The 24,676-nt window shown below is 40.0% G+C and overlaps 2 protein-coding genes across 3 annotated transcripts; one reads left to right on the forward strand and one right to left on the reverse strand.

The window, feature by feature from the left end:
• The first annotated feature begins 203 nt into the window (after nucleotides 1-203).
• ASPA (aspartoacylase) lies at nucleotides 204-7,966 on the forward strand. 2 transcript variants are annotated; one of them, XM_050321937.1, is made up of 7 exons: nucleotides 204-359; nucleotides 2,048-2,322; nucleotides 3,758-3,953; nucleotides 5,102-5,195; nucleotides 5,961-6,068; nucleotides 6,347-6,456; nucleotides 6,875-7,966. In XM_050321937.1, the coding sequence occupies exons 1-7, from the start codon at nucleotides 348-350 to the stop codon at nucleotides 7,085-7,087; spliced, it is 1,008 nt and encodes a 335-aa protein (XP_050177894.1). In that variant the 5' UTR covers nucleotides 204-347; the 3' UTR covers nucleotides 7,088-7,966. The 2 variants fall into 2 exon arrangements, with proteins under 2 accessions (XP_050177894.1, XP_050177895.1); XM_050321938.1 differs by lacking the exon at nucleotides 204-359 and adding an exon at nucleotides 1,221-1,353.
• A 2,006-nt stretch (nucleotides 7,967-9,972) lies between these two features.
• Nucleotides 9,973-23,331, reverse strand: TRPV3 (transient receptor potential cation channel subfamily V member 3). The gene is made up of 17 exons (XM_050321936.1): nucleotides 23,213-23,331; nucleotides 20,179-20,283; nucleotides 18,522-18,608; nucleotides 17,632-17,789; nucleotides 17,200-17,376; nucleotides 16,882-17,022; nucleotides 16,387-16,667; nucleotides 15,563-15,739; nucleotides 14,793-14,951; nucleotides 14,236-14,337; nucleotides 13,562-13,635; nucleotides 12,988-13,153; nucleotides 12,475-12,541; nucleotides 11,886-12,157; nucleotides 11,324-11,436; nucleotides 10,685-10,755; nucleotides 9,973-10,070 (listed from the first exon to the last, which is right to left on the reverse strand). Exons 1-17 carry the CDS (start codon nucleotides 23,329-23,331, stop codon nucleotides 9,973-9,975), a joined length of 2,367 nt encoding a protein of 788 aa, XP_050177893.1.
• Between the last annotated feature and the right edge of the window lie 1,345 nt (nucleotides 23,332-24,676).

Genomic DNA, 24,676 nt, shown 5'->3' on the forward strand with positions numbered 1-24,676 from the left:
CCAAGCTTTCAGATGCACTCCCACATATCTGTTTGTAGCACACCAAGCCAATCTGAATTCTTAATAAACTAAATATCCTACATCATTTTTCAGAGTGCAAACGTTGGCAAAGCACAGGGAATAAGGGATTGGTCCCAGTGTTTAATTCTGAGGAGTGAAAGCTTTCCAAGTGTCTGCGTTTATCCCCAAATTGGCGGGTGCCTGTCCTGGGAGTCCAGGAGTTAAAGTGTTTGGACCGTAAGTGCTCTAAGGGAATAAAAGAAACCTCCATGGCTTTGGTTCCTAAACTCGTGTTTGGAAATTCACTGTCACTGTCCTGAGAACGCTGCTCTTGACAAACTTCTTGCATGTTAAATGAGGTAAGTGCACAGATGATCTCTGTGTTTCATTCAGCTTTCTGGAAGGAATTATAACCATTACACTGCCAGAAGCAATAAAAGATAAATTATATGTTCTAGCCCTGCACGTTTGCATTTTGCCATTTATTCCTCAAACTGATGCCATGCTTAAATTCAGCAAACCCAGATCCAGATCACGAGTTGTGGTTTTGGGCAGTGTGTCAATGGCCATTTTGGCACCACCGCTGAAGAGACAGGTCAAAGGACAGTACAGACTGTCCAGAGCTGTAAAATACAACTTTACTGCTTTGTTTAATAAATTACTTACTCTGATTAAATATCTGACAGTTTCTAAGTACAGGAGTAATACAATCGAGTGTTTAAGTAAACAGACTCTGTATTAACTTGCTGTAAGGTTCAGCAAGTCTGAATGCATAAACTGAAACAGAGAGAGCAACTTTTGTAGGAAATATATTCCTGGCAGAACTTGTCTAGATAAATCCTGTTTAGCTTTTCCTAGACCTACAGTCTGTCAGCCTGGGTTATAAAGCCTCTCCCAGGCACCAGCCAAACACTCTCAGTCACTGGAGTGTAATCTTAATAACAAGGAATTGTTCAATAAACATTCTTTATTCCCTTGCAGTGTAGCATTTTTTATGTTTATATTGTGTGTCAGATACTAATTGCAAATACTTCTGTCACTGACAACAATAAAACTTTTCTGTTATTAAGATCGTTTATTCTAAATGCTTTGATCCTCAGGATGGAAGTTACAGCTGCTCTTTGGCTTAAGTTTCAGAAGCCTTTTTGAAAGCTTTTGGAAATGGAAGAAAAGTTGCTGACTACGTTTTTTTGGGGGGGAAGAACACAACTATTGTCCCATCGCGGTCTAGATCTGTTTCCTTTTTAGCAAGAGGCTGCACAAGTTAGAGGGTTGTCCCTGGCAAAGTTGTTTCAATGTGTTAGAGGTCCGTGTTAGCAGATCCCGAGATAGAAGGGGAGCCAGGAACGCTTGGTAAGTCAGTCATGGATAAATTGCACTGTAATTTCAGCTCGTGTTCCTTCTAATCACCGTTCTTCAGATTTCGAAAACAAAAAAGGTCGTACAAGCCCCAGCATGCTTTGAGGAACTCAGCTGTTCTTGGTTTTTTAGATTAAAATACTTGATGTTTCAGCATTATGTGCTGGACTAGAGCCGAGTTATAATTCTTATTTTACTGTTTTTGCTCCCTTTGAATTATTCTGCCCTTGTATAGTGTAATATTTATGTAACCAAACATGCATGGGAATACTTGTTACACTTAGTTTGCAAGCAAAAATGTCAGAGATGTTTAAGTGCATTATTAAAGTTTACATTAAAAAAAAGTCTTTTCTACTGTCATTAGTGCAAGATTTACCTACATAGCATATATTATTAGAGGTTTCCTGGAGAAGTTAACTTTTGAACTGTGTAACAGTACCATGAACAGCCTTGGAGACGTTACTAAATACGGAAACCGGAGGGGAGGCTCCTTGGGAGGGAGGAGGGTCAGGTTGGCAACTCCCACCTCAAAACGGGAGTCGAGAACTGTTTGAGAAATGTTCATTCACTTTCTTTCCCATCTGACCTAAACAGGCTTAAAGAGTCTCCTACTGAAAATAATTTTTTTTTTAATTGTTTTTTGGAGGCAAAAGTTTTACTTTACCATTATTTTCTGGTTTGCCTTCAGCAATTGTTAGAGCTGCTGAAAAGCATGACTTCCTCCTCCTCCTCCTCCTCTGCTCTTGCTGAAGCTCCAGTGAGACGGGTCGGTATCTTCGGGGGAACTCATGGCAATGAGTTCTCGGGGGTGTTACTGGTCAGGCACTGGCAAGAGAACGGAGCTGAGATCCAAAGACCTGGAGTGGAAGTGAAACCATTTCTCACCAACCCCAGAGCTGTGGAGAAGTGCACGAGGTACATTGACTGTGATCTCAACCGGGTTTTCGACCCTGACAGCCTTGGGTAAGAACAGCTGGACTTTCTGTTGTTTTACTTTTAAAGCTGTAGTTTTTAAAACCTTTTCCAGATTAAAATGTTAACACGAGTTCCACTACTCTTTTAACTGTGCAGTCACATAACTGAAATCACTGACCTTTAACCCAAAAAAGAACAAACTGCGTGAGCGTTTACAGACTCATTCCTAGTGCTGGCAGAATGACTCTCCAGCCAACCCATTCCCTTAAACACAGCATTTTAAATTAGTGTTAGATCAGCTGTGTTTGTGTGAATTGAAGGATCACTGTTCTGGGTTGCAAAGTCATTATTTCTCACGTCTGGTGCAATTTAGCTTTGGAGCTCTTCTGAATACAATTACACTCGCAGGAAATGGGAGATAAAAGCAATGTGAGTGTTGACATCTGAGTGGCTGAAAGAATGGCACACAAAGCAGGGAAATGTATTTCATTCCAGTTATGTACAGTAAAAGATGAAAACTTGAAATTAGCTAAGTTAGAAATAATCTATGGCAAAAGGAGAGCCAAAAAAATCTCAATAATTTAACTGACTTATGATTTTAGAGGAAATACAATCTGTAATTACTGTAATGTAGTAACAGATTTTACATTTTTAATAGGATTTGAAGTTTCTGTGTTCTTGAGATATCTATTCCAGAGGTGTATTTTTTTGTATAAACATTCTTCTTCTTGGTATAGTTGCATGCTAAGCAGGTAATTCTGTTTCAGAAAACATTTAATGGTAAAGGTGAATACCCCTGAAGGAAATAAACATATCACATATATTTTGCAGACATAGTTACTCCTACCCTGCACACCTTTTCATCTGCCTTTTCATCTTAGAGTTTTTTTGTTGATTATTCTATCTGAGATAAACAGATGTTAACACATAAGCACTGAGGCCATTCTTTTAATTGTTTACTTAGGAAAAACATACAAAAAACCAAAAGTGGTTTTGTTTGCTTTCAGCTGCTTTGAACAGAGAACACTTGAAAAAACAGCAGATTAAGACACCTGCAGGTTGTCTTCATTTTTAAAATAATAGTCCTCAGTAAACCCTGTGAAGTTGCCTGGTCCTATTACAGCACTACTGACTGTTTGGAGTACCTTCCTGGGATCCCTTTCACTGTAGAACCTCCAAGATTATAAATTAAGATTTTACACAATAAGAAAAAGGAGAGTGAAATCCTTATACTACTCCAAGTAACGGTGTGAGTCCCATTGGCTTTGGTAAGAAGCATAAATTTAACAGTAAGACTTCTGTAACAATCCCACTTGCTTTTTTCAAGCACAAATTCAGCCAATTTTCAGAGTTTGGTAATTAAATAGGTGATTTCAACACCAATCAATCATGGAATCAAAGTCACAAAGAAAGGCTATACATGTTTTGTTGACTGTAAAGCCATGGAATGAGCTCACTAATTTCTTTGTGCTGATATTAACAGCAGGCCAGTGGTGGAAGATATTCCATATGAAGTGAGAAGGGCTCAGGAAATCAATCATATATTTGGTCCAAAAGGTAGTGATGATGCCTATGACCTTATTTTTGACCTTCACAACACCACTTCTAACATGGGTGGTACCCTTATTCTTGAAAACTCCAGGGATGACTTTACAATTCAAATGGTTCATTATATCAAGGTAAAACTAATTTAAATGAACTATTAAAATAGATTATTAGTTGTAATGTTGTATTACTATATATTATTTTGTACTTTCTTTAAATATACTATTTTTTTATTCTGCAAAACTGTTTAAAATATTTAATTACTCATAGGATGGGTTTTTTAAAATCAGAGATAATTAATAATTTGATTATAATATCAGGTAATTCAGATTTTAAATCATCATAATCTTCACGTATTAAAATGAGCATTAGTAAGACTGATGGGCAAAAAGGAATGCTTAGAATAACATCTATGAAAATTCATGTAATTTAATCTGCTTTCACCCTGATCTGTCAGGAACTTGGATAAATGTGGGTCACACATGCTAAATAGTTAAACATTAATTTCATTAAATAAAACATGTATAAAAATAATGGAACTGGGTAATGAGAAATGTTCCCTTCATCAGTATTTATAGGAATAGTGAAATGGCTTTAGAATCTGTTTGATTCTGCTGTTCCTGAAACTGATTGATTTCAGCAGAGTCAGGTTTGCAAAAGTGCTGGTTTAAGCATAACCTGGTGGAATTCTGGTGACCTGGACAATGACTGATGGAATCCAGGTTAGGCCAGAGGTGTGCAATTTTAACTTATTTTTTTTCCTTAGAAACAAGGTCTATTTTAACATATTAATTTTTGCTATAGAAAACTAAAATTATATGAAGAGCAATGGTGGGCAGACATAGAGAAAGAAGCCTAAACCAGCAAAAATGGCAAAAAAGAAGATTGAAATGAGGCTTAATTCATAATCTGTGTCCTCATAACAGAATCTAACATTAAAAAAAAAACCCAACCCAAACCAAACCAACTTGAAATCTGCTTTAGAGTGTTTCGATTCCAAGTTTTGGAACCCTGCTGAGGAGATTTTCCTCTGCTGGCAGCCCCAGACCAGAACTGTGCTCAGTTGTGGTTCAGTGGAGCTGCCTGGCCCGAGTTAATGGAACTGAGACCAACAAACACAGCTTTGTCCATTTTCTAAAGATGTCCTACTTCCTTGAGGGCCCTGAAATAAAGGCAACATATTGAAGACATTGTGTAAATCACTTCTGCATCAGTAATCTTTTGTGGCACAACATTTGAAACCATTTGCATAACAAAGAACATCTTTAAACCGTCTCCACAGAACGCTCTGGCTCCAGAACCCTGCCCTGCTCTGCTGATCGAACATCCCAGCCTGAAATATGCAACAACTCGATCTGTAGCAAAGCACCCTGTCGGTAAATACGAAATCTAAAGACTATTTTGAGCCACCGTAAATGATTTTGAACGTGGCTCTTTCCAGATGTGCTCCTTTCACTGTGTGATGATCACCAGTAATTGTTTGTTTGACAATATGTTTATTGAATTGAGTTTACATGGTTATTCAGTCTTCTGAAGAGTTCTGATTTACACAGTCAGAGTTCTGGCTTGCAAAACACCCAAGCCAGATGGAAATTCTTAAACTCAATTCACTCACTTTTTGGAGAAAATATTTATAAGATACGAGGAGAAGGAGGAAGTAACAGCTTCAGAAAATCAATGTTTATGTCCTCTAAATAAGGCTGAGGCACTGTTTGGCAGTCAGGAAGAGATGATGTGACAAAGGAAGGAGGAACTGATGTCCTGCATGGGAATGGTTGACTTTTTCATTTACGGAATCACAACCATAACCAAAAAAAAAAAAAAATCAGTAGCTTGCTTTTCCTATTAAATTCTCTAAAATGCAGCATGAATAGACAGGATGAGGGAAAGAAAAAGAGAAATAAACATACATCTACATTGACCCTTTCTCTTACCCTCGTAGCACACTCAAAAATGTGCACACAATTCTTTAAGTGACCCAGACTGGTGAGTGAAATTATTAACAAAAACTCCCAGGACTGTGCTTTACAATTCCTCTTCAAAACATTAAACACTGACCCATCAGACACCTATTTTTGCTGTGCAGTGTAAGCCTGTGATGGATTATTGCAACGTTAATCATCTCCCTCATCTGCAAACAGGTGTCGAGGTGGGGCCCCAGCCACAAGGTGTTGCTAGAGCTGATATTTTGGACAAAATGAGGAAGATTGTCAAGCATGGCCTTGATTTTGTGCAGCTTTTTAATGAAGGTAAGGAGAGATGACAACCTTCCTGTGTCGTGTCAGGGGGCTTATTTCTTCATCTACAAAACAGATCTTTTGGACTAGACAGGGGAAAGTCCCAATTTCAGCAGCAAATTTAGGCCTGGGCTTCGTTTGCCACAATATGTGACTGCACCATCGTTTTGCAACTTGCTCTGAGGGGACAACCTGATGGTTTGAGCCATTCTAAAGAGAATAAATAATGTATTGTTCTTTTTAACAGGCAGTTGTTCATTTTGACATTAAATTACCTTTATTCTTTCTAGGAAAGGAATTTCCACCATGTACAATTGAGGTTTTTAAAATAATGGAGAAAGTAGATTACCCCAGGAATAAGAACAATGAAATTATTGCTGTGATTCACCCTAAACTGCAGGTAAATGCTAGAATAGTTTCTATTTCTGACATTTTCTGTGTATTCTTGTGCTGCTCCTGCTGCATTGTTATATATTTTAGCAATAAATATTTAAAATGCCAATATTCCCAATGGGTTTGTTGAATCCAAAATCAGTTATGAACCTAAAACTGAAAAGAAAAATACAATGTGATAGCTTATATTTTAAAATATAAATCTAATTTTGAATTCTAAAATTCATCCTTCTAGTTCACCTCTACCACTGAATTCTTTCTACAAACCTGAAAATGAGGGCCAGACACCCCAAATTACAAGGAATTCTTCTGAAAGCTTTTGTCATAAACTGCACAAATAACAATTATTGAGCATAAACTCAGGAATTACAGAATATACAAAAACTTGAAAAGTAAATCTATCCCATTTATTTCCTTTCCCTAAGGATCAAGACTGGCAGCCACTGAACAACGGTGATCCTCTGTTTCTGACCCTGGATGGAAAAGTCATTCCATATCAAGGGAACTGCCCAGTCTATCCAACATTTATTAATGAAGCTGCATATTATGAAAAGAAACAAGCTTTTGTGAAAACAGAGAAAATTAAACTCACTGCAAAACCCCTCAGGTCCTCAGTCTCAAAGCAGAGCACTTCCTAAGGGTTTATCATGGGTTTTCCATTAAAACGTGTGTCTCTTGGTGAGATCCAGGGTCACTCAGCAGTAATTCATGGCATAAATAAATAAATACAGAGTCTAATTTTAAATTGTAATTTAATTAACCTTGCTGAGCACTTTTAAGATGAGACATACTGTCAGAGTGCTGATTATTATCCAGGATATTATCCTGGTTACTTGTTCTAAAGGATTCCTAGAGATGGAAAGAATATTTTATGAAGTTTTTATGAAGATGTTTATCCACAAAACTACTTTATATATAAAAAACTACAGTTTTTCTATTTTATAACCCCAAACCTCCCATAGCCACCACTTTTTAAAATGGGATGAGATCCTTGAAACTAATTCCTCAGATCAGCTTACAAAATGTGAGACAAAGGAAAAGCTGAGGAGAGAGAAACAGGGAAGCTATATAATAAATGTTATTATCTGCATATGTGAATAATCCCCACTGTGCTGAAGGGGAGGCCTTGGGGGTTGCTTTCTTTTTGTACTTACAAAGATAAAAATAAGCTGAAGACACAGGATTCCCGAGGAAAAGGCACTAAAATGAAATGTAAAGCTTCTGTATCTGCAGAGAGAAAGTCTGACATAGGAACTGAGAAAGAGAAGAAAAGGGGGGTTAATTTATTTTCTTAAGTTGTTTTTAACATATTTGACAATTTAGTAATAAACATTAAGAACTTTCATAAGGATACTCTAGTTAACTATTTACTGAAAGACTAATTGTCCAGATAATTCCCACATTATACCTTTTGAAAAGTGATGTCTTCCTTATTTCCTACTAAATCTAAAGTATTTTTTCCCTTGTCTCTGTGTAAACTCCTATGGCAATAAAATAAAAACAGAAGACAGAATGTTTATCGAGTTCCACGTTTTGTTTCTTTAATTTAAATAAACGTTGTATAAAAAGCACAGAATCACCTGCTCTGGTCATCACTCACAGTGTCCTTGGGGAGAGCCTCGAGACAGGAGCCACTGTGTGCTCTGGCAGAGCTCTGTGGCCACACCAGGAGGGCATTTCCTCACTGAGGACTTTCCCAAACAGCCCCTCAGCTTCTTCCTCAGTTTGTCCACTCAGTTTTGGGCATCCCACAGCACATCCCCTCAGGGTGTCTGTGCTTCCCTGCTTCCCAGGGTCACCTCAGCACGGCACAGCCTGTGTTCAGTGACACAGAAACACGGGTCCTTCTGGGTCCTTCTGGCTCCTGAGCACGTGTGAAGAGGTATTTTATTTTATTTTTTCCTTTGTACAAGAACTGGCACTGAAAAGGATCCAAACAGCACTGTGGAGTCCTAAGGCAAAATCCTTCATTGGCAGTTTCGATGCAAAATCAACCAGCAAAGCTGAAAGATTCCCAGACCACAAGAATTTTTTCTTCTCCTACTCCCACTTCCTACTAAGAAAGGCAAACAATGCTCAGGTATTACATGATCTACGAGGGTCCTTCCCCTCGAATTCCTCTGCCCTCTACAAACACAACCGAAGGTTTCCACTGGCTCCCATCCATCCACGGTAGGAAACACAGGATTCAGCATCTGCAGGAGGCTGGTTGGGCAGCGAGAGCCACATTCCTGCCAACAGCCGTGCACTGTCCTCCCCTCACGCTGTCTTGTGCCGTAAGAAAGTCCTGGGGATCATTTTGCCCACAGCAGGCTTGGCTGTAAAATCCAATGCAATTCTTGTTACCATTCGAACACAGAACTGAGTTCCCCCTGAGTCTCGCCTGAAACAGCACCTTTAAAACAGGCACCACGTGAAGAGGTCTGATGAAAAGCCTGTGACACTGAACACACACAGTGTATTGATTGAAATTTCAAAGCACACAGAACAAATGTTTCTTTTTATACATACACATAAAATAGAAAACTAAAAATGTAATTCATAGTGCTAGGTCATCACAGGGAGTGAAATAAAAAATGCTACAGAAATGCATGACGTAGTTCTCTGAATAAAAACGAGTCTGCAATTGCATTGCACTGAACTTATTCTGTTCATTTTGGGAAGAAATACTGACTTATTTTCCTGAAGTGGTTGGAGGCAGAAATTAATTCAGAAGAACTACCAAGGTGATAAGTTATTTTATGTAGCAAGATGCAACAGCACGGGAGAAGCCAAGGAGGAAAAGTAAAGACATCGTGAGTGGGACAAGGTCAGAAATATCCTCCCCCATGAGTGATATTTCTGCCCCTGTTATTTTATGGGGAGACACAAACACAGAGTAATAAATAAAGAGCAGTAAAAACACCCCATTACACCCTGGGGACTGCACAGAGGAAAACAGAGCAGGCAAAGCTACTGGGACCTGAGGAGGCTTCTCCAGCCTGTGGAACTGAGCCTCCAGTAACACTGACAGTCAGTGCAAAAGCTGCAAATGCATCCAGAGCTTGGTTATTTCAAAACAACCTACTTCATTTGGTCGTCTTCAGAACTGAAATGCTTTTTTTTCTTTGCTCCACGTCAAGAACTTAACTTTGGTCAGAGTACAAAATGAGTTTTCTCATGAGTTAGAGAGTCCAAAAAACCAGCAGACTGGGATCACGATGACCTTAATTTTCCACAAAAGGAAGAAATATCTCACATTTGACCTTTTTTCTTATCCAGTTCAACATCTTAGAGCCAAGTTTGAGTGGCGTCACACAAACTTGGACAGCAATGGTTTGAGAGGCTCAGAACTGAACCAGTGAATAGTCCATTTGATTTCTGCTCAGCTGCCCTGATTGAATGGGTTCAAACCATCAGCCTGTGTCACTGAAAGGTTGTGTTCCAGCTGGTTACAGCTGTCCAAAACACCCACAAAGCTTTCAGCATCCACTGCTGATGCTTTTTAACCCTCAGAGCAGCCACAGATCAAACACAGCACAAGCTAAACGGAAGTCTCAGGCAAATCATCCATTTCTTCAAACGTATTCAGGGTGTTTTTGCTATTAGTTCTTGAATTATCATCTTGAATTTTGCTTGGATCTGCAAAGAAATGCATTGTAAACAAAACAGGATATGGTAGAAACTGTATCTGCAAGATCAAAGTTTTGCACATCTTTTTTTTGTGTTGTTAAAAATATGCATTTATTCAAACAGCAAGTTGTCAGTTTGCTACCATATCTTCCACAGCAGTGGTTCTGGCTGCCCCTTTTCCTGATTTCTGAGCTCATTCTTTAAGCCACAGGAATGTTAATTGGCTCCAGAAGAAACTTCAGAACAAGCCTCCCAGATCCTCACATGCCCCTGTTGTGTCCCGACTCCTGATGCCAGAGGGACATTGGACACCTCAGGCTGAGCTCATTTCTCCACAGCTTTCCAGCACAGGAGTCTCTTGGAGTTCCTGCTCAGCATTTCTGAGGGGCAATTTGTCATCCAACACCTGCCACAAATCATCATGTGTTTGTAACCAACCCTCTCTCCAAATCTTTAAAAATAATTCATCACCCTTACCATCTAAACTATTTGTTTCTGCAGTCAGTAAAGTGTGGTTGAACATCTAGATTGTGTGATTGTATGTTTTTTAAAGGTATAAAATCATATCAATGCATTTATAAGGAAAGATTTTGAAAATACAGTGCCATAAAATCCCACAGTACCTGTTGGCCCTGGGTCTTCATTAATAAATGAAACGTGTGTTTTCCACTCGGTCCATTTCACTTCATTAATCCTGTTTATGTTGGATACAAGTTGTGTTATTATCATACATTATCTCCCAGCTACATTGCTGAACTTTCCTTTTTATTCCTTTATATTCCTGGGACTAAAAGGCTGAGTGTCCCTTGTGGTGTTATGTACTATGTGAAGGTGAGAATAATACTAAGATTACTTTATAATTTAACACATTGTGAGTACAGCTTGAATCTCACCTTGACTATTTTTGATAAAACAGCATTATTCTTTAATATGGTGATCATCAAATAGCAATCAATTTAAATATAATTACTTTTAAGCTAACATTCAAAGGAGATTATGACAAAGTAACATTTACTGCAAGCAGACCAGATACTTGCACAGTGGAAACATATGAAGATGAAAACCTGTTTTCTTACCAAAAAAATTATCTACACCTTCACTTTTTTAAAAAAATTGATCACAGCTGAAAACCACCCCAAATTATATTTTTGTATTCCCAGTATAATTTGTAGACATACCAGGAATATTTTAAAGAGGAGAAGTAACCTTGAAGCAGCCTCCAGAGCAGAACTGACAGCACAGTAATTTAAGCTTTGCTTTACCTTAAACACACCCTGGTGTCGTTCTCAGCCACTTTACATCTCTCTCCCAGTTGGAATTTTTTCCTCAAACATTTTGGCAAGAATTTTTCAAATTCCAAAATAGTTCTGGCTCTCTGTTAACAATAAATAAATGCCCAACACTGTGTGATTCCACAGCATATACAGTTTGCAGCTTCATTATAACAGTTCCAACTTCCATCTCACCATCCACAACCAACAGCAAATAATGTGGCACATCACCAACTGTGTGTGTGTGAAAATAGGGATCCACAGATTCCTGGGAAGAGGGTGAAACATCATATCCAGGAGAGCAAAAGTCACAAAGGTATGTGACAGTGCATGGGTTGGAAATCCAAGCCATAATACTACCTTTAGAAGTTGTTAAATCTGCAGTTATTACAAATCTCTGATATTGAAATGAGTTATTTCCATTATTCAGCCACACAGACAAATGGGGATTATCATTAATGCCTAACCTGTTGTGTCAGCATGAGTTACCACACACACAGCTCAAGAGATTTTAGCCCAAGCATCTGCACTTCCCCAGAACTCCCCAACAAACCTGGAGTTTCCAGATGTGCTCACTCTCTTTGGAAATGTCCTCCACCGTCTCTCCCATCAGCGCAATCAGCATGTTCAACAGGAGAACAAAAGTCAGCACAACGAAAGTTATGAGCAGCAGAAGAAACAGGACAGGATACTTGGAGTTCTGCTGGATCTCCAGATCCCCCAGGCCCAGGGTGAGCTTGAAGAGATCCATCAGCACAGGTCCCAGGCTGCTGTTGGAGTGGCATTCACCGCCCTCGTGGCACGTCTCGATCAAGGCAGCGAGAGCTGGGGAGGAAGCAGGAGGGAATTTCCATCCCAGTCATCCTTTATGGCATTTTATCCTAAAGAATTCAGAGTGCACTGGGAAAGAGAGCCTGGGCTGCCCAGCAGCAGCCAGCTGAGGGATTCCCAGGGAGCTGAAAGAGCCCACATCCAAATGGAATTGCAGGCAATTGAGAGCCAAATGACTCATCTGTTCCCAGCTAAACTTCATATCCAGGAGAAACCCCAATATGAGGTCTCATCTCATTATTCTTGTGAATAATGATGCTAAAATTTTGTACTCACACAGAACATCAGTGCTTTTCTCCAGTAATATTTACCTACACCAAATCCCAGCAAGAACACGATGTAGACGACTAAAAATTTTATCACATCTTGCAGGATGACCTGGAAATGCAACAAAATAGCTGTCAGAAATTAAAATTGAGGGGCTAGTTTTATGCTTAGGAATTCTGCAGGGTTACAGGTGAGGCACATAGTAAAGCATCAGATTGCTCTCCTTGAGTAAACTGGTTTAGTCTGAAGGAGAAACACAAAGGTCTGGTTTGTTATCTCATGGGATGCAATTAAATTTCAGAACTACATTAGCTGGAAAAAAACCCACAATTATATTTAGCATAATAATTTAATAGAATAAAATGTCAATTTGAAGATATAAACTGGATTCTGCCACTGGAGTTATCTACTGTGCCCTGCTGAAATAATATGTATACACTGAAAATAAGACATCTCAATATAAACTCTAAAATACACCTAAAATTGCTGAATATACTTGATAAGGATTGTGGAACAAGTGAGGATTATAAAAGAGGTCAAACAAAAGAAAAACTTGCCTTTTGAATCATCACACTGTAAATGCCCATGGACTGGAAGCCTCTGGTGAAATAGAGCATATTGGCCCATCCAAGGGCCATTGCCAAAACAAGACACACCAGGTGTTCTTTGTAGGAAAACAAGTACAAAAAGACAGAGAAGATCACAAGCAAAGCTTGTATAAAACTGTTAAAAAACAAACATATATGTAAAAGAGAAAATTACTGGCACAAAACTAACAATACAGTGGAAAAAAAAATATGAAAACAAGATTTCTTTGCTCTTTATGCTCAGTTTGGGGTTGCACACTGCTTTGTATTCTCCCCAGGAATATTGTCACTATTTTTAATAATAAAATAGATCAGTACAGGTGGTGTAAGTATATAAATGCATAAGGATTGTATTTGTTAAAGTGAACTATTCTCCCCAAAACAGCTGTTACAGAAAAGCTGCAGCTAAGATTAAATCCATCCCTCTAAACCTGATAATCCAGAGAAAAAGATGAGCATCTTCTACAGCAGCATCTCTGTGACCATGAGATACAGAAGCATTTTTAAACACAGTATAAAATATATATGTGCACATCAGACTTACAATGCAAAGTGGAACCAGGCATCAGAGAGAATTGACTGCAGGTCTGAGGGCCTGAGCAGAAAGATGGCTACACTCTATGTAGACAGATATATAAAATATAGATGTGGTAGTAAGAGAAAACAGGCCTAAAAAAAGTAGTGTTCAAAATAATTTCATCGGTGTTCTAAAATAATCCATCTACTGATAAGGCATGATAACTTCTAGAAATAGGGTTGGGGGTTTTTTTATACAGTTTTAACTTCAAAGTTTAAAATTACGTCATGTCTGGCATAATTTAACAGTTGCTGGGTTTAATGACTTCCAGTATTTGGCAAAATTATACCATGTTTTTTTCCATCAGAAGTTCTAATTCAAAAGTGTGCTTGAAGCCAGTAATTTGACAATGTTGATGTTATCAAAGCATTAAATCTCTGCCTTGAGAATTGGAAAGGAAAACACCCTCACAGCTGTTTCACAGAGCAGTACAGGTGTATTCAGATATACAATATATTCAAATATGCAACCAGGGCCATTCTGAGTTAGTGTTGCATTGTGCCAAAGACTTAAAAAATTACACGTATCAAAGATACTCCACGTGTATTGTGGATAACAATAAAATCAGCAGCAGCATGTTCACAGATCTAGAGAAATTCTTTACGTATTTATTTATGTATTTGTTAATAAAATAGTCTTACCTCTTTAATGGCTAAAAATATTGCTCCCAACATAACCATCACCTGTCCTGACAGCTGCAGCCATCCCACTCCCCGTGTCAGAGCCAGGGGATAAGGTGGAGCCTGCAAGACAGGTCCAAAGTGAAAGGCTCAGTTTTACCTGAAGGGTAAAAGCCAAAGCAACAAGAAACCTTCCCAAATGGGTGCACGGTTTTTTCCCCTTTCTGTCAGAATTTTTTTCATGGTGGATTTCAAGAATTAGCCCCCTTAACAGGTATATATTTGAAATAGCAGAAGTTTTGTTTCTTAAGATAAAAACACCTTCTCCACACTTTCAGAAATTTAACAGCCTGTCTTTGGATGTTGTATTTGTATTTTGGGGCAGTTGTATTTGTATTTTGGGGCAGTTATCTGCTCTCACTGCTCTCCTTCCTTGCAGGGACCTGACGTGGGAGAGCCTGGTCCCCCTACAGCCAGATATTCCAAAACCTGCTTTTTAGCATTTCAAATGCAATTCAGGAACCAGAACTGCATTGAAAAGGCAGTGAAATTTGGTGAGGTCCTGTCACTGTACTCACTTTATTTTCATGAGGCCTGTGGTAGGAAACTAATGTTAAAGTGACATTGTAGAGGAAATAAAAGCAGCAGGACATGAAAAACATGTGTCGAGCAAACTTCTTCCACTTCATTCGCAGCAGGGAGTTCAGGGGCTCCAGAGTCAGCATTTCATGGCGATTCTGCAGGGGGGAAAAACCAAAATAAACCAATTAAAACTTAAATTTCAGGCGTGTATTTTGTGTATTTCTCTCATCCTTTCTGATCCAGAGAGGCTCAGAGATGTGTCAGATGGAGACAAGATGCAAAGGGACAGCTCCCCCTCATGCTGGGGTTTCCTGCCATTCTCTGTCTGGTAAGCTGTGATGGAGCTAAAACTGCCATGTGAACTTCTGGTCTTATGGCTTTATGGTAGAATTAGAACTCAGCAAGTGCAAAATTCTGGCTTTGAAAAGCAAACACTCCTGAACACATAAAATACACACCTACTAAGTGAAGTTTATTTGGCCTGACCAGCTTGGCCACACTTACATGCAAGGTAAATTAATGCTTCTAATGCAGGAAAAGACATTCCCAAAATGCCCAGCCCATGTTTCAGGAGTTGAATGCATATCCACTTATAAGGTGACAACCTACAGGGATATCAAATTTATCTTGCTCCTGATACAAAACCCGAGAACAAAAATTACAGTTGACTTTTCCAAGTGATTCACTGGAATATATCGACTCACACATCTGAAATGAGTGTACTGCTAGCAAAAAAAAAAAATAGATAAAAAAATAGGTAACTTACACCAATGTTTGTGTTATAGACAATGATTTCCAGCACTGAGTTGTCTGCAGTGGTGTCCAGCTCTGTCAGGTCATACAGAGAAGACTGAACAGGACCATAAGCCCAGTCTGTGAATTTTCTTGACAGGCTCCTGTTGGGCTTCTCTCTGATCTCTCTGCTCAGGATGTATTTCAGAATCTAAAACATGAACAGGGTCATTTGTGAGCAGCTCTGTTGATCGTGGGAAAGGAGAGAGCACATGAACATCCAGGCCCAGACCCCAACATTTCATCTCTCACATTTTGTACAGCTGTGCAAAGTCAGAGTATTTGTAATTGTGTGTTGGAGATGAAAGACTCTTCAAGAATTAAATACAGAGTTTCTAATACCTCCATATTTTCTGTCAGAGTCATTTTTCTAAAGGATAAAAGCACGATTTTCCACGTGTTCATTCATGTCTTCCTTCAACTTAATCAATTCTTTTCTAAATTATCCCATTGCCAATTCTTTACAATTCAGTTGATGAATGAAAACCAAATTCTACAGCAGAGCAGTTCCAGTGAGTTTTCTGAAACTGTTCAAAGACTGCACAAGTGCAGTGTGGTAATAAATGCAGAATTTCTGAGTTTCTGTGCTACAAAGCTGGTTTTAAACAACATGTATTTTGTCACAGAGAGGGGTAGTTGCAGGGAAACCTTGAAGGATAGAAACAACATGGCAGTGAAAGTGTTTGCTTGTATTTTAAACAAAATCAGCTCACTAAATACCACTGATACATAAACAGGATAACCAAAGGATGTGTCAGAGCACTAATTTCCTTTAGATGCTACTGAAACAATACCCACCTCTAATTTCCCAGTTTTTGCAGCTAATTGCAGTGGTGTCAAACCCTCCTTATTTTTTGTTGTTTCCAAATTTCTGTCCTTACTTTTCAGCAGTATCATGTCATACATTCTGATTACAAAGTCATTCTGGGTTTTGGAGTCCTCTGCCACAGTAACTAATGCATGGAGGATGTTGTTTCCTCGGGAATCCTGAGAAGAAATATTAGTCCTGGCATCGTCCATTAACAGTTGAATTATGTCTGGTTGGTTGGTACAGGCAGCTAATGCCAGTGCAGTTTCACCTACAAAAATCAAAAAATGCAACATGTGTTCATGCTTTATTACAAATCAGATTATAAAAGAGTGACTGTGTTAAGATTCTTAATATATCAAAGTAAATTTACTTTGTAAATATTGATTGTTTTACAGTAAATACTGATTGTTTTAAGTTGTTGTTTTATAAAAGCTTTGGGTATTCCTTCTTAACTTTTCCAGAAAGATCACATTTCCACTTACCAAAATAAAAGCCTTCATGCTTATGCTTGGGATTAAAGAAGATACCCTGGGCATGAGCATTGACATCAGCTCCTTTCTCGATGAGGCTCTGGGTTATTTCGTACTGTCTCCTCTCAATGGCAATATTTAGAGCTGTCTGGCCTGGAAACACAGACACAGGAACCTCTCAAGCACATTCTGAAATATCAGTGATATTTGACAACCAACAGCACCAGTGAATAAATGAATAAAAGTTGGTTTAGGAATTTAAACCATCGCTGGAGTGTTTATGGGCAGTGTGTTTAACCGTATACCTGAACTGATATCAGATGGCAGTACCTTTATATGCCTCTTCTGTGTAAGCTGCATTGATAAATCTCTCCAAAATACCATTTTCCTCTGCAAAGGACAGCAGCATATTCACTATCTCGTTGGTGTTCTGGTTGATGTTCAGCAGAGCTTTCATCAGACAAGTTTTGCCGGTGTCTGAAGCTGTGAATTTTTTCATCAGATAATCTACAAGAGCGAATTTTGGGATTAGATCATCGTGATTTACTAAACTTTTGTTAATCAGGGGTGAAACCTGAAGGATATTTATGAACATAAACTATTTGCTATTGGTTTTCCTGTTGGACATCCCACTGCCATGACTCCAGACAGACCTGAATTCACAGGAAAGCAGCTGCTGCACTGAGATAATCCCCAGTTTTAGGCTACAAATGTGCTGCCAGAAGAGCCAACAATCCTCCCACGGGTATCTGCACCCCTTACCTGGCCCAGTCATGTTTGTGCAGGCTCTGGATCTCTCCTTCAGCTCCCCGAGGAGACACTGCAGCTCCTCCACGTTCCCCTCAGACACCGCCCGGAACAGGAATCGCTTCAGCTTCTTCCTGGCACTGGTCTGCTCAGCTCCTTGGGAGATGTTAGCACTGGATTGTGAGAAATAATGACATTCCTGATTCCATTTACTATTTTTTTATGTTATTTTCTACGTAAGAGGAGAAAAAAAAAATACAATTACTTGCCTCAGACCACCCATACCCGCCCTGCTTCCACATGTATCTCGGCATGGATCTCACAGAACATTTCCCAGCTTGCTTATTTGCAGGTAAGTGGTTGTTGAGGTGTTTTATAACAAAACCAGTACATTTTTCAAGTATTTTGCTTTGTTTTCTCACCAGTTCAGCCATTCTTTTAGAACAAAGGTTGAGAAATGATTCTTTGATCTGCCCACAACTCGCTGACTTCAGTGCTGAGGTTCCTGGTGCTGCCCTCCAAGCTGCACCACCCCTCTCCCAGCACAAGATGACTTTTTAACCTCCTATCTCACACCACTTTCCTGATCATTATTTTGGAATAGGAATGATTTAATAATTCCCCCAGTCAGAACCACCCCCAGCTCATGTGCACGGTGTGTAAGTCCTGTGTTGTCATCGAGAAAACAGACTCTGAATATGAAGAATCCTCACCCTAAACAGGAGATCTGAGGAAAGCAGAGATTAGAGTTGTTTATCTCAACATTTAATTATGGAGGAATCAGAAATGAGTGCACACACACGACCTTTTTTTCTTAAATATGGCAGGCAAAGTAAGGAATATTTGCCCTGTCATAAACTTAATCCACTGGAAACGTCCTGAGAGACTTTCCTGTCTCCACTCACCAGCAACTCTCTACATTAGGGCTGTACTCAGTGGCATCATCCTGAAGAGACTGTGGGGAATCCATGTCTTCCCCATTTCCAGAAGCACTAAAGAAAACAGAAAAGCAAAGATATTAAAAGGTACCTCAGCAAACTGCAAAGAATCAGTCAGTGGTAGGAAGCAGGATCTACAGCAGGGCTGAAATGAGTCTAATTTGAAATCGTGCTTTTTAATTCCAGCATTTTATCTCCCATGTGAATTTTAAAATGAGGGGTAAAAATTGAGAGACTCACGGGATTTTATTATATTTAAAAAAACAACAAACCACATTAGGAAAGCAATCTGCTTTGTGTTATATTATTTCACTACGGATTCCAAAACTGTGAGAAGTTTTTTCTTCTTTTTTTTTTTTTAATGATCACTGTGTTTTATGCATCATCCCAAATGTTTGAAGCCTGCAATCTTCCTTTTCACATGCTTAATTTGTCATCTCCCACAGAACAAGTGCTAAATCAGTAGCAGCACGTGGGTTGCAAGCCCCCAGTGGAAGTGATTTACCTAAAGATTTACTACACAGAACACTGCAGGCAACTCAGGAGCATTTTGTGGTTGATGGAAGCAGTTTTTGGATGGAAGGTTCAGCTAAAAGAAATTGAGGACTGGGCCTTGAATACATATTTAGGTAATATAGTTAGAGGATTTCAATTGTAATTGCTGTACATAATTTCCAGACAGTCCTAAAAGCAGATCTGAATTTAAAACTCACTGTAAATTTTCTTACTTGTATTTTTGTTTTCAATAAGGTTCAGATTTGATGAACTACCTCAGGTTAATAATTTAGGGAATCTGAACTGTAAGTCATTGACAAAACAGATGCATGGACAGCAATGCAAGTGCCCAGCACTGCTCTGCAGGCGTTCCCTTCCCTCTGAACCAGAGCTGGGAGCTCAGAGTCTGCTTTTATTCCACCAGGGAATGTGTGACAAAGGCTCTGTGTGTGTCTTGTGCAGGTCACTCCCTGAATGAGAGGCAGAAATTTGGATACCACTCCTCTGAAACCAAAATCAGACTGTCAGCTAATTCCAAAGAGCTGAGCAGAGACCCCTCAGAAACACAAAAACCTTTGGTCATTCCGGGCTTTTGGCAGATTTGTCAAATATTTCCCTTATTCATCATTACTGGCTGTTGGTACCTCACACGTTTTTGAAAATGAAGAGCATTCTTCCCAGTCATAATTTCTCTCTATTCATTCAGCATAAATGGCTGCCTTAAATATTTCAGACTCAGCATTTTCATGTTGTTTGATTGCTAATGAGCAGCAGAGAGGGAGGACGTCAGCACCCAGCTGGGAACAGGCTTTGCTAAATTAAGCTGTGGAGTTTGTTCTAATGTATCATTAACGAGAGGCTAAGAATAAAAAAAAGTACTGCTTTTAAAATTACTCAAAACCGAGGCCTGATTTATCTACTGCTGACACTTGCATGGAATGAACTCACAGATAAGTCATCTACTGATCAACAGCTGACTCCAGTGAAGTTCTCTCTTTGAAGTGACCAAAAGGTATGAAAAGTCAAGTGAAATTCTAGCACTGGAGTCAGAGGAGAAATAAGGAGAAGCTGGGGGAAAGAAAATAGATATATTTGCAGTATGACTATTGCAGATGCATCTATAACTTACCAGGGACGAATATTTGAATCCATTGGTTTTGAAAACACAGGGGGAGATGTGTTATTTGGAGTGGCATTGCTTTCAAAGCCATCAATCTCCAGGAAGAAGTGGGAACTGTTGAAGACAGTGCATTTAAAAAAATGTTAGTAATAAAAGGCAAGTCCAGCCACAGACTGAGCAAAGCTCTAGGAGCACATACCTAGGGCAGGCTTGACAATTAATCTTTCCTGGCATCACCTAACAAGAGGCTGGAACAGAGGCTGATCTGCTTTCCCCTGGGGAGATCCCAACCTCCAACACCGTGCCCAGCTCTTTCCATGCTGGCAGATGGGCAAAATTCCTGAGGTATTTTTAGAGCACATGGCATCAGATCCTGACATGTCTAAGAGCAACCCCAGCAGCCCAAAACCAGCCCTGCATCCTCCTCCAGTGCAAGGAGCCAACTGCAACCCCAGCCACTGCCCAGCCACACACACCCCATTGCTTTTTAATCTACTGCATCCTACTCCCTGTTTCTCCAGCCAGGAGCCATCAGGATGGATTGTTTCAAACCCATCAGCAGTGATAATGATTAAATCAGAAAGTTTGAGAGGTCACATGTTAAATGACATCAGGCATTTCCACCAGCCAGGACTGACTGTGTCCTCTTTTCAGCCATGCATGACATTTAACTTTTTTTCCCCCCTGTAAATGATTATATAAATTACATATGCAGTTATTTCTAGTGAAAAAGGAATAAAATTTTGAAACAACACAGAAATGTAAATGAAAAAGATAGGAAGATATCATCCTTTAAAAGCCTGCAGAGTTGAGAGGCAAAAATCAATGGTTTGGTATTACTGGATCTCACTAAAACATTGCTACAGTTCACCACAAAGAGAGGGAGAGAAGTTTCAGTGGTGGATGTAGCAATTCCCAGGTGGGCTGTTGTTCAGAAACTGTGTTACATTTCTAAAAATGTTCCAGTAGTCACCTGGAAAATGTTTCCAATTCACTTAATATTTATGGTTTAGTCCACAGGGTATTTCTTCCTCTTTTTTAACTGCATCTTCCCCAGAGAACCCTGCTGAATAAAGCACATGTACTGATGCTAAAATGCAGTATATTATTAGGACCCTGTTGAACAACTTGCTGATGTTTGCTAAAAACAGCATCATCCAGTTCATCTCATTTTCCAACGTCTTGGGGAGCCAAGTGATAACTCACTGTGTGTAGTTATTTAAACTTTTCTGACCTTTTAACATTTGAGATGCACCTGTGAAGGTGTTCTAAGCAGGCAGCAAGTAAAGTGTCACTTCTGGTTAGCAGAGCTGTGTCCCTGAAACTACCTGGGCAAGGGGGAGGGAAAACCCAGGCAGAACCAGGCCCATCACTGGTGCCAGTCCCTGCTGCTTCACTGAGGTCTGGGCTCGGCAGAGGGACTGGGAAGGAGGGTCAAAACCAGGGGTTCATCCTGTTTTTTTGCATTCCCTGATCGTGAAGTGCAGGAGCTGTCCCAACAGGCAAGCAAACACCTGTTGGAAGCTGCACTGAGGCTCCCTAAAGCCAGAAGTGCCAAGGTCTGGGCTTTGCTGGACCTTCTCCCCCGAGGGGACAGCCAGCACCACAGGCTGATGTCTCAGAGCAGCTCCTGCTCTGCCAGCAGAGCGTTCCTGCTGAGGGTTCTGGCAGGTGCAGCAGCTGCAGAGTGAACCCTGTTTTGGAGGCTGCCAGACCTCACCTACCCTGGCATGTGGGTTACCTGGGGATATCATGGGGTGGGGAGGGGGGGAAAAAAAAACCCCAAAGCCACGGTGCAAAGCAGGTGGAGAGCTGCCAGCAAATACCCAAGCGCTTACGTGGCCCTGGTGCACTGCCCACAGACATCAGCAGGCTCTGACAACGCTTGCAGCCTCCTCCCAGTTTTCCTGTACTTAATTATACACTGTTAGTCCAAATTCCAGGGCCTTCAAGAAGGGAATGACATTGTCTTTCAAGAAAATGCACATTGCCTGTTTGTTTTGTTGAGGGAGAGATGCCAGCCTGGAAGTGCTGCAGCAGCTGCTGGTGGTGGTGGCACAGTTGGAGGAAGGGTTTTGGAGCAACAGAGTAAAACACATAATTAAGAGAACGTGTTAAACCCCTGCATTAAAATGCACGTGATCTCAGTGCTGTGGATCACAGGAATGTTGTGGGCCACACCCTGAGCTCTTGGGTGAGAGGTGGGAAAAACCCCCAGGGTTGCTGTTATTGAGGCCACAAAACCGAAGGTGAGATAGCAGGTAAGTCATTGAGGGTTTGGGTCTGGCAGTGTTCTTATAACTTCACCATCTCCCATGGGATTGCCCCTTTTTGAAGTCCTGGGTGTATCATGAGCTGGTTCAGACACTTTGTCTCCCCCACACGCCACCAAAGAGCTCCTCTTTGGGAATTTAATGCCAGAAAGACAAATTGGACCACCCAGGCAGTGGGTCTCAAATGACTCACGGCACCGTTCCTGTGTGAAAAGTGGTTCCTCTGATTATTGAGAATTATAAATGTCAGAACAGCCACAATTGCCTGGGTCTTCAGAGTTTCAGAAATTGCCCTAATAACTAGTAATTATCCAGAGTGAAAAGTTTATGGATGAAAATTCATCCTCACTCTACAGCCAGCTGGTTGACTTCAATAGCACAGTATCAGGCAGGAATTACAGCTTAGATTGCCCCACTCATATTAAGTATAAACCCTTAGTCCCTTTATTAATTCTCTAATATAAATTATGAATGAAAGTGAATATTTTATAAAACAATGAATCAAAATAGATCAGAAACAGACTTTACAGACTGGCATTGAGCCTGGTGTCTCTAGGCCAAGGGTTAAATATTTGTGCCATTAAACACATCATACATGTTCCTAACATAAACAGCATAAACATGGTCATGTGGAGGCATCTTGTGTTCACCAGGTCTCTCTCATTCCTGTTTGCAGTGTAAATACACATGTTAGTGGTATTTCAGTGCAAACAGCAGCTAAAGAGACAAACCAGGGAGTTTTAGAGGTTTAGGCTGAGCTGGAGTCCTACCTTTTCTTTGTGGGAGTGCTTTCAGTCACCTTTTTCTCTTGCTGGTTTGAAGGGGGAGTTCCAGATGGATTTGTTTTCTTGCCCATTAGTGGAACAGTTTCGTTGTTATCTTTAATCATGTTCCTGCAGTAGAGAGATTCACAGTGACTCGACTCCTGTTCATTTGAAGAAAGTATAGTGACCAAATTGCCCATTTATACACCAATAAACACAAATACTGATTATGCTTTTCACTTTTCAGTTGTTAAGCACATACCATTTCGTTTATCCAGGTTTTATACTCAACTCATTAAATTTAATTTTAGGAGAATGCCATTAAAAGTGGCACCATTAAAAGGAGAACCATAAATTCAAGCCTGTGCCTAAATTAAACTGAAGGGGATCTGTCAATCACAGTGCCAGTGGATGTTTTGCAGAGAAGCAAAGAGTTCAGTGACTTTTAGAGGTAGCCCTAAAGTTTGTGAATATTTGCAGTTCATCTGAGTGATCTGCTCTTGTCCAAGGCACTTTCAGAAAAGTGGCAAATTCCAGAAGAATTTCAGGAAGGTCTGTGCAACTGATACAATATTTGAAGGAGGGTTCCAGACACCAAGGGTAGTGAACAAAAAAATCCCTGAAATTTTTCACTGCATTAGAATAGCTGAAGTAACAGACTGAATCCAGTGCCCAAGCTGGGCTCAGCTAAACCTTCACATGGATAATATCCAGGATTTTTGTGTCCTGGTGACAATTCTCACCATTTCTTCAGGAAAAAGAAAAAAAGATCGTGATTCTACTGGATGGAAAATGTCACCACCACATGATACAGAAGGATCTTAACCTGCTTCTGAACACCCACAGCATGAATTCTGTGAGGAATAAAGAACAACTATCTCCCTGTTTCTCAATCTGACACTCAAGGGCATCATTTTAAATCACCCAGGATAATTTGAAAGCGAGAAGGTGAGTTCAGGATACATTAAAATTCACTGAATGTAAAAACCATTACGAGGTCAGGGACGCATTTCCAAGGAAATGAGGGGAGTGCCCTCCATACCCAAGGACAAATGGCAAAAATAATTTGCCTGCAAGTATGAACAAAATGAAGTACCCATTTCCTCCCTCCCTACTCCCCTTTCCTTAATGTGACAAATGTGCACACAAACTCTCTGCTCCTGTCACGGCGCTGTCAGTGATTCCTTCCAGGATTCCTTCATGATGGGAATATCAAGATACCAAAAGCAGATTGTGGGGTGTGTTTGAAAAGACATGACACCTGGTGTGAGAGTGGAGCCAGGAATGCCAAGTACACTGCTATTTGAATGAAAGCCTATTAATGCATAAACAACAAATGTTTAATTATGGGAATTTTCAGTCCCACGTACAGAGAACTGAGAACTTACAGGGCCCAAACACATGTGAGTGCAGCTGGAGTTTCTTGGCACTAAATGGACCAGGAATTTCAAATATTGGAGAGGACTCCTT

Source organism: Myiozetetes cayanensis, unplaced genomic scaffold, assembly GCF_022539395.1.
Source record: "Myiozetetes cayanensis isolate MyiCay16 unplaced genomic scaffold, myiCay2020 scf27, whole genome shotgun sequence".
NCBI lineage: Eukaryota > Metazoa > Chordata > Aves > Passeriformes > Tyrannidae > Myiozetetes > Myiozetetes cayanensis.

Excerpts from the sequence above, each read along its gene's own strand:
- TRPV3 (XM_050321936.1), bottom strand. The coding sequence starts at position 23,331 with ATGATTAAAGATAACAACGAAACTGTTCCACTAATGGGCAAGAAAACA. Across the intron at positions 12,542-12,987 it reads ACAGTGTGATGATTCAAAAG|GTCATCCTGCAAGATGTGAT; the intron begins GCAAGTTTTTCT and ends TTGCATTTCCAG. Across the intron at positions 10,071-10,684 it reads TGAAGACCCAGGGCCAACAG|ATCCAAGCAAAATTCAAGAT; the intron begins GTACTGTGGGAT and ends ATTTCTTTGCAG.
- ASPA (XM_050321937.1), top strand. Across the intron at positions 2,323-3,757 it reads TTCGACCCTGACAGCCTTGG|CAGGCCAGTGGTGGAAGATA; the intron begins GTAAGAACAGCT and ends TGATATTAACAG. Across the intron at positions 3,954-5,101 it reads AAATGGTTCATTATATCAAG|AACGCTCTGGCTCCAGAACC; the intron begins GTAAAACTAATT and ends CCGTCTCCACAG.